This window comes from Ursus maritimus, unplaced genomic scaffold (genome assembly GCF_017311325.1).
Source record: "Ursus maritimus isolate PB19 unplaced genomic scaffold, ASM1731132v1 scaffold_36, whole genome shotgun sequence".
Lineage (NCBI taxonomy): Eukaryota > Metazoa > Chordata > Mammalia > Carnivora > Ursidae > Ursus > Ursus maritimus.
Genome location: NW_024426230.1, coordinates 10,967,029 through 10,985,233, shown reverse-complemented (window position 1 = coordinate 10,985,233; position 18,205 = coordinate 10,967,029). Strand labels below are relative to the sequence as shown.

The window sequence follows — 18,205 nt, the reverse complement described above, 5'->3', positions numbered from 1 at the left end:
CCCCCCCCCCCCCCCCCCCCCCCCCCGCCATTTTCCAACTTCAGGCTGGGGAATCATAACACACCTTTTGAGGCCCAGTCCACATATTGCCCTTCTGCCTTCTTGACACCCTCACATTGCAGGCGGAAGGATCACTGCCTCTTCTGGACTGTTTTCTCCAGCAGACTGTGTGCTCTTTTAACACAGGCTCCGTGGGCCCATCTTTGAGTTGCCATTATTCACATACCTGGAAACAGCATAAGTTTAATTCATTTGGTCGAGGTGTACAGGATTCAGAAATGTGGTACCTGGTGTTCTATCTGTCTGGGAAGGTTGGAACCCAGAGCCCACCACGAAGAGGCTACCTGAGGGTGCCCTGCCAGGGGGCAGGACCCCCTGGCCCAGGGCAGCAGCGATAGGTGGGTGTCAGGGAGGACTGGCAAGTACGCAAGAGGACGCTGGGGTTCAGGGCCAGGATCGTCGGAAGACCTGGAGGGACAAGGTAGACAGGGACCAAGACAGGGACTTGGCATGGCGTTGGGGAGTGGGAGAAGGAAAGGGGCCACTGGGATGGTTTAACAGGGGCTTAGGGACCAGAACTAAGGCATGACCCAAAATGTGAGAAAAAAATCAAGCGACCGGCCAAACTGTTAGTTAGCATAGGCTTCAGCTCTCACCTCATTCTTGAAGAGCAGGGAATCGTTACATTTGAGAAGGAAAACTTCAGCTGGGTCTGGAAGAACATGAGTTGGGTGTTTAGAGGTGAGTGGGAAAGAAATTCCAGGCATAGAGGTGGGAGCAAGCATGTCGTGTTTATAACTGGAGAGGCCATTTGTGAGTGTGGGACCACCAGCAGGTGTGGGGACTACAGTAACCAGGAGGACTCTGTCCAACCCTGGAGACTGAGGAAAACACGACAAAGGAGTTTGTGCCAAATGCAGAAGGCAATAAGAGGACCCCTATGCTTTTTTTTTTTTTTTAAGATTTTATTTATTTATTTGACACAGAGAGACAGCCAGAGAGAGAGGGAACATAAGCAGGGGGAGTGGGAGAGGAAGAAGCAGGCTCCCAGCGGAGCAGGGAACCCGATGCGGGGCTCAATCCCAGGACCCTGGGATCACGCCCTGAGCCGAAAGCAAGACGCTTAACGACTGAGCCACCCAGGCGCCCCCTCCCATGCTTTCTGAGTAGAAAGAAGAGTGATAAGGACAGCCGTGTGTTGGGGGAGATGGTGTGCATGGTTGATTGAAGCCAGGGAATCCTGGAGCCGTGGAATTGCCGGAGACATTGATTATCACGTCTGAGCTGGAGGTGAGGTAGGACAGGCTGCTGTCACGTTTTTAACTCAAGTCTCAGTTGGTGTGTGTGCTGGGGATACTTGAAACCACCATATACACAGGTCCCATCTTCCTGGAACAGAGGATTTATTTGGGAGATTTTGGGGGAAAATACTTATATACTTTTATATTGAAGCAAATGCAGAGGTGCCTGGGTGACTCAGTGGGTTAAGCATCTACCTGCTGCTTTGGCTCAGGTCGTGATCTGGGGGTCCTGGGATTGAGCCCCATATTGGGCTCCCTGCTGAGCTGGGAGTCTGCTTCTCCTTCTCTCTCTCCCCCTCCCCTTCATGTGGTCTCTCTCTCTCTCTCTCAAATACGTAAATAAAATCTTAAAAAAAAAAAAAACCCAAACAAATGCAGATATAGGGTTTTGAGTAGAATGCAAATTTAGAATAAGATTTCAAATCCACGTTGTGCCACCTCAGAGGTAAAGGGTGGAGAGGGCCAGTGAGATATTCTCTGTGCGGTGCTGGGAGAGTTGAGGCTCACAGACTTGTGATGGCAGTGCCGGAAGGTCCAAGGCTGACACCCACTGGGGCGGTAGGGCCAGGAATCCCTCTCTGTTTCGTGTCAACTTTTCTCCCACTGTCACTGGGTAGCAGCACTCCAATGCAAGTAAAAAAAGGACGCTCTCCACTTTCGACATCACCCACGAGTGTCCTTTTCATACCATCCCTGAATATTAATTTATGCCTCATTAAGTGCTTTAGCTACTTTATGTGTTGGAGGAATGGGAGTTTTTAGGTATCCAAAGTTCCCATTACTCAAGACTTAACACTTGTGGACCTAGAAGTAGATGTGGGAAGTATTGTTCATATAAACAGGCATAGTCAAGGAGTCATACAGTTGCTAACTGTAAGTTTTTCCTACATCACTTAGAGACTTAGAACAAAATGGCTGGAGTGAAGTGGTTAAAATGAGAATAACTTGAAGGATAACAGATTGTAGGACATACACTTATTTAACCCATATTTTTCTTTTTTTAAAATTAAAATTCAATTAGTTAAGATATAGTGTATTATTAGTTTCAGAGGTAGAATTGGTGATTCATCAGTCTTATATCATACCCAGTGCTCATGCCATCACGTGCCCTCCTTAATGTCCACCACCCAGTTACCCCATCCCCCCAACCCCCACCCCTGCAGCAACCCTCAGTTTGTTTCCTATGAATAAGAGTTTCTTATGGTTTGTCTCCCTCTCTGATTTTGTCTTGTTTTATTTTTCCTCCCTTCCTCTGTGATCCTCTATTTTGTTTCTTAAATTCCACCTACGAGTGAGATCGTATAATTGTCTTTCTCTGATTGACTTATTTCGCTTAGCATAATACCGTCTAGTTCCATCCACGTGGTTGCAAATGGCAAGATCTGATTTTTTTGGATGGCCGGGTAGTATTCCATTGTACATATATGCCACATCTTCTTTATCCATTGATCCGTCGATGGATATCTGGGCTCTTTCCATAGTTTGGCTATTGTCTACCCACATTTTTCTAAAAACTTCAAGCTTTCTGCCCTCTTCCTCTACTGTATAAATGATCACCATCATGTTACATGCTTGTAAGAAAAGCTAAAGAATATAGGAACGTGTAAAGTAAAAAGTGGCCTCTTTTCCTTCTTCCTGCGGTCTTCCTCTTGTCAGGGTGAGCCGCTGTAACTGTCGTGTGTTTTTTAAAGACACACTGTGGGATTGCCTGGGCTACCAGGTAATTTTCCAGCTTCTGGGAGACTGCAGGGAACATAGTAGACAAGATTGTAGGCCTTCTAGATTTTTCTCCTTACAAACGTGCCTCCATTCAACAGATATTCGAGCACCTCCTTTGTTCGAGATATTGTTCCAGGCATTGGGGTGCCTCCGTGTACAGGCGGGCATGCATCCTGTTCTACAAGTCTTTTCTCTTTAGTTCTACCTCTTAGACACCACTCTATTTCAGTCTGAAATGGACCCTCCTCACTCCCTTCAAAAGCTAGTCCATCGGATGACTGTATCATAATTTGTCTAATCCCTTATAGGAGCACATTTATACTGTGGCCTAGTTTTTCACTGTTACAAACATAATACCAGACACATTTTCATGTTCTTAGCAGCATTTGCAAACAATCCCGCCTCCTAGGCAGACGTGGTCTGGTAAGATGTGACTGCAAGGGGGAATGCCAGCCCCTGGGCCTGGCTTTTTAAGAAGGGCCACCAGATTTCCTGAGTAATAGTGACCTGGGAGGAGCCACAGGGTTGGCCAGAGGCCCAAGTGAAGAGGCAAATCTTTGGAGGAGTTTTCAATAAAATGCCACTGGGAGATGTGACATCCCACCTGTGTTCCTACCCAGCCCAGAAATCCCTGTGTTCTCTTTGTGCCTGGATTCCTGGTGGGGGCTGCTGAAGGGGCAGGTAACATGTGCTAGTTGGCACCTGGGAAACCTGAGTCATTCATGGATGAAGCTGGCAGCCCCATCCTGGGTCCCATAAACGATGCTTATGGACATTTGCTCCTCCTTGTGGCTTTATTTCCTTAGGGCAAATTCCCACAAGTGAAATTTCTGGTTCTCACATAGCTGGTCAAAATAACCCTCTTTTGGAGGTTGTAACAATTTACACCCTCATTTAACAGGGATTAAAGTTTTCTCCCACCTCTAACCCCCACCTGTGATAACCCTGGCTAGTTTTCAGTCTTTTTGACTTTTGTCACTCTGAGAGGGTGAAAGTGGCATCTAATCATTGCTTTAACTTGAATTTCTTTAATTGTTGCTGATGTCAAGCATCTTTTAATGTTTATAGATTGTATTTCTTCTGTAAATACTTTTTTATTTTTTAAGATTTTTATTTATTTGAGAGAGAGAGCACAAGCAGGGGGAGCAGGAGAGAGAGAAGCAGACACCCTGCTGAGCAGAGAGCCTGATGCGGGGCTCGATCCCAGGACCCTGGGATCATGACCTGAGCCAAAGGCAGATGCTTAACCAACTGAGCCACCCAGGCACCTTGTGAAACATTTTTTCATTTCTTTTGCCCTTTAAAATATAGCTTATCTTGGGGCGCCTGGGTGGCACAGCGGTTAAGCGTCTGCCTTCGGCTAAGGGCGTGATCCTGGCGTTGTGGGATCGAGCCCCACATCAGGCTTCTCTGCTATGAGCCTGCTTCTTCCTCTCCCACTCCCCCTGCTTGTGTTCCCTCTCTCGCTGGCTATCTCTATCTCTGTCAAATAAATAAATAAAATCTTTAAAAAAAAATAAAAAAAATAAAATATAGCTTATCTTTTTTTTAAGGAGTAAAGTGGATTTTACTGAAGATTCTATAGAGAGAAGTTTTTATGTCACTAGTTTATCTTTTTTATTGTTGACTTCTAAGAATTCTTTGTATATTATTAGGCATATTGGTTCTTTGTCATATCTGCTGCAAACATTATGAAGGAAAAATTATAATTGCTAACTAAGCCAGATTATTTTAATGAATTAAATTATTTTATTTTTATTACTTTTAATGAATTTAATTATTTTAATGAAGATCCTTCAGTTTCTTTTCCTTTTCTTAACCTCCTCCAGTTTCTTCTGTAGTATATTCGTGTTTCATGTATTTTTCATTATATTTGAAATAGAGCATTATAAAGATATTAAGTCATACTTAATATGCAAAGTTTGAAACAATGAAAATCCTCCCAAATTAAAAAATAATCAAGAATCATACATTCTAAAAGAAGTTGGCTTAGTAAATGCCATTTAAGTATTGCTACATGACATTTCTTCTTTAGAAAATAAGCAAAAATAAAGGCCACCCTTTGTCAGGCTCTGTCTTGAATTAATGCTTTAAATTATATACAGTCTTTAGAAACACATTCCCTGCATAAAATCCAACAGCCCTGTATCCTAAATCACATTTTATTTCTTTAAAAAAGGAATATCTTATGAATCTCTTAAGCTTATCTTATTTTTGAATTTTGGGAGAAAGATTTTTTTTTTCCCTTTCCTCCCTTTATCTGAAGACTTTGAGGTGACTCTGACATGTCTTCAGAATGTGTTGATGCTGGTTGAATTTCAGTATTAATAGTCAACTAGCATAAAGATTTATTTTGGTAGCACATCGGAGACATGGAAGATTCCTAGAACTTCTTAGAGCGATGTCAGATAACCCAGCTTTTATTGTACAAATAATTTATAAAATCATAGTGACATGACATAATAATTCAAGGCAGCTGCTCCTAAATCCCTGGCCTGCATAATATATGCTCCAAATGGGCTTGAAATTCAGCAGTAGGAAGCTCAGCATTCTAGCATTAACGGCAGAAAACACCAAGTAGCTTTAATGAGCAAATGTGCATTTTGAGCGAATCATTGGAAACCACCTCCACCTTAAGTTTTGGACAAGCTCTTCCCAGACCTTAGGTTAGTTATGTCTAGCTTAAATAGCACAGTCCAAAGACTATTTGATATAAGTTTCAGAGTCATAGAAGGGAAGTGATTTTACTTTATCAGAATGGTTATTTTGTAGAATCTTGTCTCATAGTGAACTACTAATCAGTTCAGATATCTTCCTAAGTAGTCAAGTCCCCTGCATATGAATTTTAGACTTGAAAAGTACAGCATCCTAGGGATGCCTGGGTGGCTCAGTCCGTTAAGCATCTGCCTTTGGCTCAGGTCATGATCTCAGGGTCCTGGGATCGAGCCCCATGAGGGGGTCCCTGCTCAGTGGGGAGTCAGCTTTGCCCTCTCCTTCTGCCCCCGTCCCCCCTGCTCTCTCCCTCTCTTTCTCTCAAATAAATAAATAACATCTTTTTAAAAAAAGTACAACATCCTAAAACTTGATCACCTATCAGAATGATTCACTGAACAGCAAAGTTGTAAGGTAAATTATTTTGTATTCTATATTTGCTCCCTCAGAGGTTATTTTAAAGACTACAGAGAATGCCACAATAGGAATGGCCTGCTATTTATTTATTTATAAATTTCAAGATGCCTTTTATTTTTTAATTTTATTTATTTTTTATTAATAACATATAATGTATTATTTGTTTCAGGGGTACAGGTCTGTGGTTCATCAGTCTTACACAACATGCAACGCTCCCCACAACACATACCCTCCCCAATGTCCATCACCTAATTACCCCATCCCTCCAACTCCCTCCGTTCCAGCAACCCTCAGTTTGTTTCCTATGATTAACAGTCTCTTATGGTTTGCCTCCCTCTCTGGTTTCATCTTGTTTCATTTTTTCCTCTCTTCCCCTATGATCCTCTGCCTTGTTTCTCAAATTCCACATCAGTGAGATCATATGATAATTGTCTTTCTCTGACTTATTTTGCTTAGCACAGTACCCTCTAGTTCCATCCATGTCATTGCAAATGGCAAGATTTCATTTTTTGATGGCTGAGAAATATTCCATTGTACATATATACCACATCTTCTTTATCCATTCATCTGTTGGACTTCTGGGCTCTTCCCACAGTTTGGCTATTGTGGACATCGCTGCTATAAACATTGGGGTACAGGTGCCCCTTCGGATCACTACATTTGTATCTTTGGGGTAAATACCCAGTAGTGCAATTGCTGGGTTGTAAGGTAGCTCTATTTCAACTTTTTGAGGAACCTCCACACTGTTTTCTGGAGTGTGGCCTGCTATTTATTTGAGACCTAGAGGAGACTAAGCATGAAATCACTATTGTGTTTGTACTTGGAAATTAGGCAGAATGTGTTGGAGGAAGTGGGACCTATTAAAGTGAGACTTGTTGAAGTGGGGCCTCTTGTTTCTATACATTTTCTAAAGAGACAGGCAGGTTTGCAACTGATGACCTCTGAAAGGGCACATTTGGCCCTTGCTCTTGGGTCTCCCTGTAGGATCCTCCCCTGCAGCCAGACACTGCTCCCTGCCTTCCTCTTCTCCCAGTGGCCTCAGCCTCCATAGCCTTCTCCATGCCCCCATCCTCCTTGCCTCCTTGTTTCCTTGCTTACTCAGCTTCTGACTTCTCAAGACTCAGCTTCCTCGGTTCTCGTCTCCTTTCATTCTGCATCTCCCTCCCCAAGCCCCCCTCTTTGGTTGGTCTAGGTATGTGGATGAATTCTTCTCATTTACTTCTGATGGGAGGAGTGTAAGATCATGCCATGCATCTAGTCCCACAGGTCTGTGGACTTGCATGTGGGGGGCATGGCTTTGCAAGGAGGAGCAAGTTTTCATTTCCTTGAAGACTTGAGGTTGGAGTGGAGACTGATGGTGCCGACCGTAAGGGGTGGTGGGGGAAACTCCTCACTTCCTGCCGCTCATCTCCCAGGAACACCTAGAGCACTGGCATCTGGACTACATGTCAGCCGATATCAGGATTCCTGATCTACCAGTGCCACCTCGTTTGCTCCTTGGCATTTCCCTGAAGTTCCCAGTAGTCAGTCACCCGGTGCCAAACACAGTGGGAGTACTAGAAATCAGGCCTATCACTTAGTAACCATTCAGTAACGATTTGTTAAATGCACATATGAATGAAGATAGTGGTTAGATCGACTTTCCTGTAGCTTCTTTATCTTCAATCAAATCACTTGCCATATTTAGCCATATTTTAACGAAACGATAAGGCATATTTACCTCGGGAAACTGAATAAAAGAAACCTTATTCGAAATGGAGTTGGGAGGCCAGAAGGGGAGCCCCCGGGTCCTACCACTGATTGCAGCCCTTTGTAGACCCATCAGGAAGAGGTATACCTTGCATTCTCAACAGGAGGAAGCCTACTTTACCACCCCAGCAGGAGAAAGGAAGGTCGTCTCCTTGCCCAGCAATGGCCCCGGCAGAGCGAGACTGTGACAGCTGGGCCAATGAAAAGCCACTACACTTTCAACTCGCAGTTTACTTTAGTGGACTTTTTGTGTATAACAGCCCTTCCCAACTCCCCCCATTCCCTCTATAAAAGAGCGTTCCTGTCCTTGTTCTCTGAACTTTCCTGTGGCTTTTGTTATAGCTTGCTTGCTTGTCCTGAATTGTAATTCCTGTTATTCCCAAATAAACCCATTTCGCTGATAAAATTTGCTTCTAAGGTTGGCAACTTTTACACGTAACATTGCTGAGGGAAACTCCAAAATTCATCGTACCCCATTTGGAAGCACATCCATTTGCTAAACTCTCTTACTCCACAGGAACAATCCATTTGAATAAATTATATGCGGCAGAAATGTTGATAGTCGTTCTATCATAAATAAGCTTACTTTCTTTGTGCCTTTCTGTATTTGCTGTAATAAAAAATGCACTAAAGTTTTACCAAGCATTTCCTGTGTTTTGAGACCCTGTGTGACATGTTTGGAGGGTTTTCCTTCGTTTATGTACTCAAATGGACTAGCCTTGGTTGGACCCTTTCCTGCCATACCAAGCCACCATAACAGCACTTTCTCTACCCTGGGGACCAGCTCTCCCCCTGCCGTCCCCAGAGCCCATCTGCCCTTCATCTTTTCTTTCTCTTGCACCCACCTACCTTTCCCTCATTGCTCCTGGAATAGCTCAGTGTCTAGAGGCTCTGCCCAGCCCCTGCAGGAGACACTTGGGCCAAGAACCCCAAGGTTACTGTGGCTGCTGGTCCAGGAATATCATGAAAACCTTGTGGGCAGGACGGATCCCATGTTTCATTGCCATTATGTGTCTTCCTGTCTCTCTGGCTGGGCCATGAACTCCTTAAATGCTGGCTCTGTGTGCCCGCCCTACCACTCCTATGGCCCCTGGCAAAGGGAGGTACTTACCACGGTTAAACTTAATTATAACATTCTTTCTGAGGGACATATGGACATATTTCTTATTAGACCATAAACTCTGAGGGCAGAGGTCGTGGCATGCCGGTCTTTCTGTAACCCAGCACGGCACAGCCAGCATTGTAGGCATATAGCAGTGGGAGGTGAGTGAATGGATTGGTGAATGACAGGCTCATTTTCACTGAAGGGATGATTTAAGTGAAAATGTTCAGGAGGTAAAAACAAACAAACAAACACGGGATAGTTTCTTGAAAACCTGTCATTCTTTTCTCATAAATTAGAAGGATTTTCAGGAGGAACGTTATCTTGGAACTCAAGTACGTGGTTAACAAGCAGGAATAGCCAGGGGTAGCTGGTAAGCCAAGATGGGATGACAGTAGTCAGCTTGTTATCGTGATAGAGTGAAGTTGTGTGTGGATCTCTAAAATGGCAGATCTGACCAAAGAAGGCAAACCTGAGGTACTTGGGAGAATGACTCCATATTACTTAGGGACAGAAATCAGGGGTGGGAAGAGGAGAAGGGAATTAAAACTGGTACAAGGTTTCTGCCCTGGAGATTGAGATACTTTTTGCCATTAACAGAGATAAGAAAGTGAGATAAGAAAGAAGGTGCAGATTAGTTTGGACTTGACTATGTCTCTGAACTCCAGCGTCCATAATTATGAAATAGGGGTTGTGCTTGCTCTGAGGAAATGAGATGATGTGAAAGCACTTTGAAATTTGGAAAGGGAAGGACTAGACAATTATGTTAATGATAACCTTTATTATTATTTTAATTATATTTAGATATATTCTGCCAACAGTTAGAATAAAGACTTAGAGTGACATTCGGGATCTAAGGGGGATGAGACAACTGAGGAAGCAGACATCAATGGAGAGAGCTAGAGGGACCAGTCAGTAAGTCTTTAGGGATGGGAGAGAAAATAGGGTTTATCAAAGAGTACTCTGTGAGAACTCCCCAGAGAAGGTTGGATAAGGCAGGGTGGTAGAAACCAAGACTATGGAGGAGTTGGAGAAGCTGGAAATGTTCGGCAGTGTCAAATGCTACCCAGAGAGAGGCTGAGTAAGAAGAGGACTGATTAATTTGCATCGGATTTGGTAAACTTGAGTAACTGGTTTTAGTGGGGGGTGGAGGGAGAGCCCAGACTCTCTAATTTGGAGGGGTGGGTGAGAATAGGTGTTGGAGATACTGGAAGAGAGGAGGTGATGGCCCAGGGTATCACCACAACTGTAGTTGCTGGGCAGCAAAGGGGAGATAGCTTGATAAATTTTTTTATACTGTTATTCCAAAAAGGATTTGAAGGGAAAAATAGGGGAAGATTGCCTGAGAAATGTATGGAGGGTGCAGGGAAGCTGGGGGTGTGGGGAGAGAGGAGACTCTTGGGAACTGTGACAAAGAGTGACATTCAAAGTCTGAGTGGACGGGGTAGCTGTACAGATTAGGTACAAATCTACTGAAGCTGAGAGGGACTCTGACCCAATTCTCACAGCCGGTATTAGGATTGTTCGCTCTCCACCAACCTTCTTGCTTCTTTGTTTCTCTCTTGTATTCAGCCAGCAAGACTCCACCTTGGAGCAAGTCTCCTAATTCATCCTCTCCAGTTTTATACAGGGGTCCTTGTGGATCAGTGGTGAAAAGTGTATGATTTTTTTGCTTGCCAATCCCTAAGAAGCTTTAGAGAGCTTCTCCCACTACCCCATTTTCTTTTTCAAACCCTCCACTTCAACATCTTGCTCACTCTCAACAGAGGGCCTTACTTTAGAAAAGGCCTTTCTTTTTCTCTAAAAAAACCGACGCTGTTAGTAGGGAGTTCCTTAACTTACTCTTTTGTGTTTGTGTCTCTCTGACCTCCACCTTTCCCCTCCTTCCCCTCTTAGGAAAAGAGCCATTGGCGCCAGCGTCCTAGTGCTTTCGATCTGATCCCCCAGCTCACCATCTTCGCCTGTCTCTTTAAGCCCATAAACTTGCTCGCACCTCTTCCATCTGAAAATCAAGCCCAACAAATACCCTTGCTACCATCCTATCTTTTTCTTTTCTTGGGCAAGGTTCCTGCAAAGATAAATCTGATTAGCTCACTTCTCTTCTGACCTCCCCCCTCCCACTCCCTCTCTAATTCAGTTTTTGCCCTTATCATTCCACAATGAATGAGTCATCAATTGAGCCCCAAGTGGACAAAACAGATTGATCCTTCCCTTCCTCCTTTCTCTTGTCCTCCCTGAGCCACTTGATCTCCTGGGTGTCCCTTTTTTTTCCTTGGCTTTTCCCATAGGTCACTCCTCTTTGCTATCAAATCTCAGCTCCTCTTGAATGCCATTTATTGGCTCCCTTTGGACTCTCATCCCCTAAATGCCCGAGTGGCTGGGTTTATTCTGTGCTCTGTTCTTCCCATGCTGTGTACTTTACCTGGGTGACCTTATCTGCAATCCAGCTGCAATTACTAGGGGCTTATTGAAAATTCACTTGCCTCTAGCTCTTGTTCAGGCTTCTCTTCTGAGTTCTAGGCCCATATGCCCAACTGCGCACTGAACACCTCCACTTGAATGTCCCTCGTGTACCTCAGACTCAGCCTTGTCCTAACAGAATTCATGTCTTTTCAGCCAAGCTTCTTCCCCTGGGTTCTTTGTTATCATCCGGGATCCCAGTCTCTTTTCCCCATTTCTAGTCAGTTGTCAGTAATAGCAAGATGAATTTTTGGTCCCTAGAGTCCCAGGGAAGTTGAGGGATGCAGATTGACTTGGTAGGGCCGCACTTCCAAACAGGTGCCGTGGGTTGAGGAGCTACACACATTGGGGAGAACCGTGTGGTAGGAATGGCAGTTACGGAGCTGGCCCAGTAACGGAAGGGTAGCTCTGGGTGATGCTTCCAATCCTGGGTAAACCTAATCGAGCATCATTAAGTGCCGAGGTATTTGGAGTTCTTGAAGAAAAAGGAACAAAGCTTGCATGTACCCAAACAGATGTGAAAAGAAATACTTCAGAGAGGAATGGGGCCAGAGAGAAGCCCAACACAGTCAGATTCGCAAATGGGAAGTCCAGGTGTACTTAGATCTCTTAAGGGTAAAGAGCTCCGGAGTGAGTATGGGTGACAGTTGCTCCATTTTTGGGTTCTACCTCTGTAATGGCTACAACCGGATCCTCTTTTTCTTAGTATCTTTTAGGGTACTGCCCACCCCGAAGTCTTGTTTAATCTGATTAAGCATTGGCTCTCTTAACTTTTGTATATCCAGGTAAAAATTCCTTGACTTCTTACATAAGGTCCTTCAGGATATGGTCCCTGTTTACTATCTAGCTCCATCTCCTGCTACTCACTGTACATTCTTTTTGATTCAGCCACATGGAAGTTCTTCCAGCCCTTTAAAAGCATCACACCTGCCTATTGTGGTTCCATGTGCCTGTGCTTGGAATATCTGTCTCACCCTCCCCTCTCTAAACTCATTCATTCTGCCATTTCTACTTTTCCTTCAGTACTAACCTCAAGTACCATTTCCCAGAAGGCTTTTACACCCCTAATCTGATTTTCTCTGGACTTTCATGGCAGCCTACACGTAACATAAAAATAGCTTTTACTACATCTTACTGTAATCAGTTAATTTGCTTCTCATCCTTAGTAGACAGGGTACTTTATGAAGGCAGATCTCAGTCTAGCCAGCTATCCCCAATATTTAACTCATAAACAGCAGCTGATAGTTCTAAATGAATAAACAAAAAGTTATCAACCATGGAAGTTTTGAAGTTTAAGCAGTAGGATATTTAAAAGAAACTTAACATTTAAACAGCAAGCCATTTGTCATTTCACATGCTGTTTATCTTGTTCCTGAAAGTGAGTGCAGTAGTGCTGGCCCATTTGCCAGTGGGAAGATCTGGACATTTGCAAGTTCTTCTCCAGGAGGGATCAGCCTACAGACGGATCTCAAGCAGCCTGTCATCTACAGAACCCACCAGATCAGCGTCCTTTTCCTGGCCTTGACCTACAGAGTACCTATAGCCACTAAATGAGGTATGTGGATAGACATACTTAAGGTAATCTTTGTCTTTAGGTTAAGGAGTGCATGGGATGGGTATGTTGGTCGATGTGGGAGTGTTTGTGTGCGTGTGTGCGCGCGCGCCTGCGCGCGCTCCCGCTCCGTGGATGGGGGAGGGAGGAAGGAGGCAATGCGTGCATCACTTCTTCAGAGACGCCTTTCCTGACCTCTCTGACTAGGTGACGTTCTTCTCGTCACCCTCAGAGCACCTTATTCTCCCACTCTGCACCGATCACAGCTTGACTTGAATTCGTGTGGTTAGTGCCTGTCTCTCCCGCTACATCGTACACTGCGCGAGGTAAGGAACCTCATACGTTCCTGTCACCCCTGTAATCCCCCTGCCCAGTAGGACGCCAGTTATTCCACAAATATGTCTTCGACGAGCGTTTCTGGGCCCAACTGCAGGTACCAATCACTCCCGGGAGGTCTGGGCCGGCTCTGGCGCCGCGACCCCACCGGGGACTAACTCCCCGCCCACCAACCGCCGGGGGAGGTGGGGCGGGCGAGGCGGGCAGGGCGCGGCAGACAGCGCGCGGCGGGGCGCTTTCGCGCGGAAGGTTCTCCCGCTCCCGTGGGCGCGGCCCGGAGAGGGGGAAACCGGGGAGCAGGCGGGCGCGACGCGTGGCCGCCGATGGGCCAATGAGCGCCGGCCGGGCGGGGCTCGCAGCCGGCTGCCCGGGCGCGCGAGGGGCTGGGCGTGCCCACGGGTGACGCGCCGGGCTGGACCGGCCAATAGACGCACGGTGGCGGGCGGGCGGGCCTCGCGGCCGGGGGCTGGAGGAAGCTAACCGGAGGCCGGCAGGACAGACTGACGCTCGGCCTCAACGAGGGAGGCGCGCGGCGGGGATGGCGCTGGCGCGGGCCTGGAAGCAAATGTCCTGGTTCTACTACCAGTATCTGCTGGTCACGGCGCTCTACATGCTGGAGCCCTGGGAGCGGACTGTGTTCAGTATCCTGCCCAGGCCGCGGGCGCGGGGGCCGGGGTTGGGGGAGCGGGAGCCCGGGCCTCATCCTCCCCGGCTCAGGCGCCAGGGGCTGGGGGGTGGAGGCTGGGGGGCGGAGGGTGGAGAGCCGGCCCTGCAGGGACGGCGCGCGCGCGGACTCGCCTCTTCGCTGCGGGCACGCGGGGCGGAGGTCTGGGGCAGAGGGCGGCGCTCCCGTGGTTGGGGAGGGTGGGGGACTAGAACTCTTGAGATCCTAGGGGGGCTGTGAGTCGCTTTGAGCGGAGGTGGAAGCGGCTTTACTATTGGAGGAAATCCCCTAGGGCGATGTCTAACCAGGTTTGTCCTCGCCTGCACTTCGGCCGCGCCTGCCTTTGGTTCAGTCCCCTGCTGTTTGGGAGGCAGGGACTGTGTAAGTGGAGCAAATCGTTCCCGGCTGGGACGGCTTTGACCTTTAACTGTCCCCGAGTTAGCTGACTTTGGTCCTAATGAGAATGCTAACCAGTTTAGCAGACTTTTAATCATGGGAACTTGTGTTTGTGACACCCCAGTATAGTTTTTTGAAAACAGTTTGTTGTACCTTATTGGTTTTCAGGATGGGGAATTTAAAGAGTGTGTTTTATTCATTAAGTTGCTGTTTTCGCAGTCCGTAGAAGTCGAGCCAAGAAAGGAATTTGTGGTTAATCGTAGATAGTGTTTGATACTGTGTTTTCATAGATAGCTGATAGATATTTGTTAATGATATTGAAGGTTCACTATGAGCCAAGTAACTGTGCTAATAAGCACATTGCCTGTATCTTAACTCATCTAACTTCATAACAACCTCACTTAATACGCAAGGTTGTGAAAAATAGGCTTTCTGAGTCTGTGATGTTTGTGTCATTTGTCTGCGTTGACATGCCTTGATATTATTCTTGCAGAATACATACTAATAATGAGGTGTAACTTTCTTCTTCTTCTTCTTCTTTTTTTTTTTTTAATTTGGGGGCCAATATGAAACTTTTCACATAACATGCTTACTTCATACAGGGTCCCCCCTTTTCTTTAAATTGAAGTATAGTTAACACAATGTTACTTTAGTTTTAAGTATACAACAGTGATTTGACAACACCGACACGGCCTCCTTTTCAATGTGGTTTAGTTTGCAGTAGCTTCAGAACAGCTTTGCAAATGCATTGTTGCATTCAGGTGGAGTGACTGAGATGATTTCATTCCAAGCATTAATAAGTGTGTTTATTTGTATTGAACTAGCATAAAATTGTACTCAAAACTGTCTTTTGTTTCAACACTTTGGAGGAATCTTAAGCTGCTTACAAGGAAATTTATTTATTTTTAATGTTTGTTTCCAAAGCTTTCCAGAACTTAAGAGCCATAATTCATATTTTGGATTTAAAGTCTGAATGTAAAGTATGTTCTGATTTCCTGCACCATTTATTTGTAGTTGCAGTTCTATAGGTTAGAGCTCATGAAGTTATCTTTCTAAAATGTATACTAAAATATAGAAGCACATGCTTCTTGACTCAGTTAAAATCATCTTTTTTTTAAAAGGGGGGGCAGAGGGAGAGGAAGAATCTTTTTTTTTTAAGATTTTATTTATTTATTTGAGAGCGAGAGAGAGAGCACAAAGGGAGAGTGAGAGGGAGAAACAGATTCCCCGTTGAGCAAAGAGCCTGATGTGGGACCCAGTCCCAGGACCATGAGATCATGACCTGAGCTGAAGGCGGACACTTGAACCGATTGAGCCACCCAGGCAACTGAGGGAGAGAATCTTAAGCAGGGTCCGTGCCCGGCGCAGAGCCCAACTCGGGGCTTAGTCTCATGAAACTGAGATTATAACCTGAGTTGAAATCAGGAGTTGGATGCTTAGTCTACTGAGAACCTACTGAGCCATCTTTTTGTTTGTTTGTTTATTTATTTATTTATAAAGATTTTATTTATTTGTCAGAGAGAGAGAGCGGGGGGGGGGGGCAGGGGGCGGGGGGGATGGCAGGCAGAGGGAGAAGCGACTCTTTGTTGAGCAAGGAGCCTGATGTGGGGCTCCATCCCAGGACCCTGGGATTATGACCTGAGCTGAAGGCAGATGCTTAACTGACTGAGCCACTCAGGTGTCCCTTTTTTTCTTTTTTTTAAAAAAATTATGTATTTATTTACTTAAGTAATCTCTACATCCAGTGTGGCGCTCAAACTCACAACCCTGAAATCAAGAGCCACATGTTCTTCCAACTGAGCCTGCAGGTGCTCCTTAGTTAAAATCATCTTAAAAGTGAATTTAAGGGGCGCCTGGGTGGCTCAGTCATTAAGCATCTGCCTTTGGCTCAGGGCGTGATCCCAGGGTCCTGGGATGGAGTCCCGCATCGGGCTCCCTGCTCTGCTGGGAGCCTGCTTCTTCCTCTCCCACTCCCCCTGCTTGTGTTCCCTCTCTCGCTGGGTGTCTCTCTCTCTGTCAAATAAATAAATAAATAAATAAATAAATAAAATCTTTAAAAAAAAAGGTGAATTTAAACAATGTTGCAGTAAATTGACGCTCTTTAAGTCAGAAGTTGAATGTAGAGCCCACTGCAACAGTCTGTTAAATCTTTTACACTGAAAAGCTTTTGTTTGCATGTGAATACACGCTACAGTGTGAATGGTATTAAGGTTTTTCTGTGTTACATGGTAATAGTAACAGTGTGCTATAAATAACCTAGATGCTGGCTTTTTGGGGGGATGGAGGAATAAATTATGAACTGAAATGTAGTGTGTCTGTAGATTTTTGCTTTTGACTTCTCATTGGTTTATGTGACCAAGTAATTTCAGTTTTTAAAAAAACTAATGGGAACTGCAACCAACTAGCGCTGGTTCCTGTAGAATCCTGTGGTTTTAAACCAAGAATTAAAAAAAATCTTATTTCAAAGCTCACATAAATGAATTAACCCAAGGTAGAAATGTTTTATTTATTTATTTATTTATTTATTTATTTATTTGAGAGAGAGAGCATGAGATGGGGGAGGGTCAGAGGGAGAAGCAGACTCCCCGCTGAGCAGGGAGCCCCCTGGGGGACTTGATACAGGGACTCTGGGATCACGACCTGAGCGAAAGGCAGTTGCCCAACCAACTGAGCCACCCAGGCACCCCAGCCCAAGGTAGAAATATAATTCTTTTGACATAAGCCGATCTTAAATTACTATCAGCTGTTATATTATTCTAACTCAACTTCTAGAGCTGAAGTCAGGCATTTAATTTTTGTATAGTTTGGAATATTGATTTGCGATGAATCTGCATTCTAGCTTGGAGGAAGGAACTGAATGAGAAAGCTGCATTTCCCCCCACTCATTAGGAGCTTTAATTACTGTGAAGTAGTTTGAATTTCATAAATTCATTAATAATTAGTAAGCTTCACATAGAACAATTTTGTGGCTAGTTAATGGTTTTGAAAAGACATACTTTCTTAAAAATCACATTGAAAACAGTTACCACTGCTAGCACCTAACATTTCGTGTAGGAGAAATTTGTCCGGTTGTCTGAGAAATGGTCTCTGAGTTAGAAGGTCCTAAGAGAAAGACTCTAGAACAAGGTAATGGCGTTAGATTCCACGTCTTTGCTATAACTCCTTTAATAAATTGAAGTTGTCCTTGTTTTAGGGAACAGTGATACCTTGTTATTAACTACTTCTGTACATTTTTTCTAGAGGCATCCTTGAACATCTGAATTTGCTTCTCTGTTTCTCCAAATCAAATAGCTAGAAGTTCATTAACAGTTGTAAATTGAAAGGTCAATCCCAGTTGAATATAAGGGTTTTTTGAAATTATCTAAGTAAGGAAATTGTGATTCACAAAAAATAATTTTCAGTACGTTTTTAAGGAAATGCATCTGTGTCAAGTCGGGCACACTGCAAGTGGTCTTGAAAGAGTAAGATGTAAAAATCCGTTTTGTAAGTCCTTCCATGCTAGGGCCCGTACCCTAAATTTTTCTCTTATCATCTGCTTTCTGTTACCACATTTGAAATGATACATTAGCTTTTGCTTTGTCAGCCAGTATTTGAACTTTTTCCACGTGCAGACATGGTTTCTCTTGTGCAGGAAAAGGGGATGTGACACCTGATTAAAACAGAAGGTAACAATGAAGTGAATCACGTAAGTGCGGAGTAGTATTGCAATGAATACTGTAGCCGACCTGTGCAGACTGAAATCCATCGAGCTCCTGCTCCAGAGGAGAAGTTTTAACATGTTTCTAAAGCCCCCTTTC

The 18,205-nt window shown here is 44.7% G+C and overlaps 2 protein-coding genes across 2 annotated transcripts in view; both read left to right on the top strand.

The window, feature by feature from the left end:
• LOC103680907 (E2F associated phosphoprotein) overlaps positions 1-13,015 on the top strand; it is a 76,133-nt gene extending 63,118 nt beyond the window's left edge. Inside the window, exon 6 of the mRNA XM_040620824.1 lies at positions 12,840-13,015. Within this exon, the coding sequence (XP_040476758.1) occupies positions 12,840-13,014 (175 nt within the window). The 3' untranslated portion in view covers position 13,015. The remainder of the gene's footprint in view (positions 1-12,839) is intronic.
• A 769-nt stretch (positions 13,016-13,784) lies between these two features.
• Positions 13,785-18,205, top strand: part of SPTSSA (serine palmitoyltransferase small subunit A) — a 20,982-nt gene continuing 16,561 nt past the window's right edge. Inside the window, exon 1 of the mRNA XM_040620826.1 lies at positions 13,785-13,989. Within this exon, the coding sequence (XP_040476760.1) occupies positions 13,887-13,989 (103 nt within the window). The 5' untranslated portion in view covers positions 13,785-13,886. The remainder of the gene's footprint in view (positions 13,990-18,205) is intronic.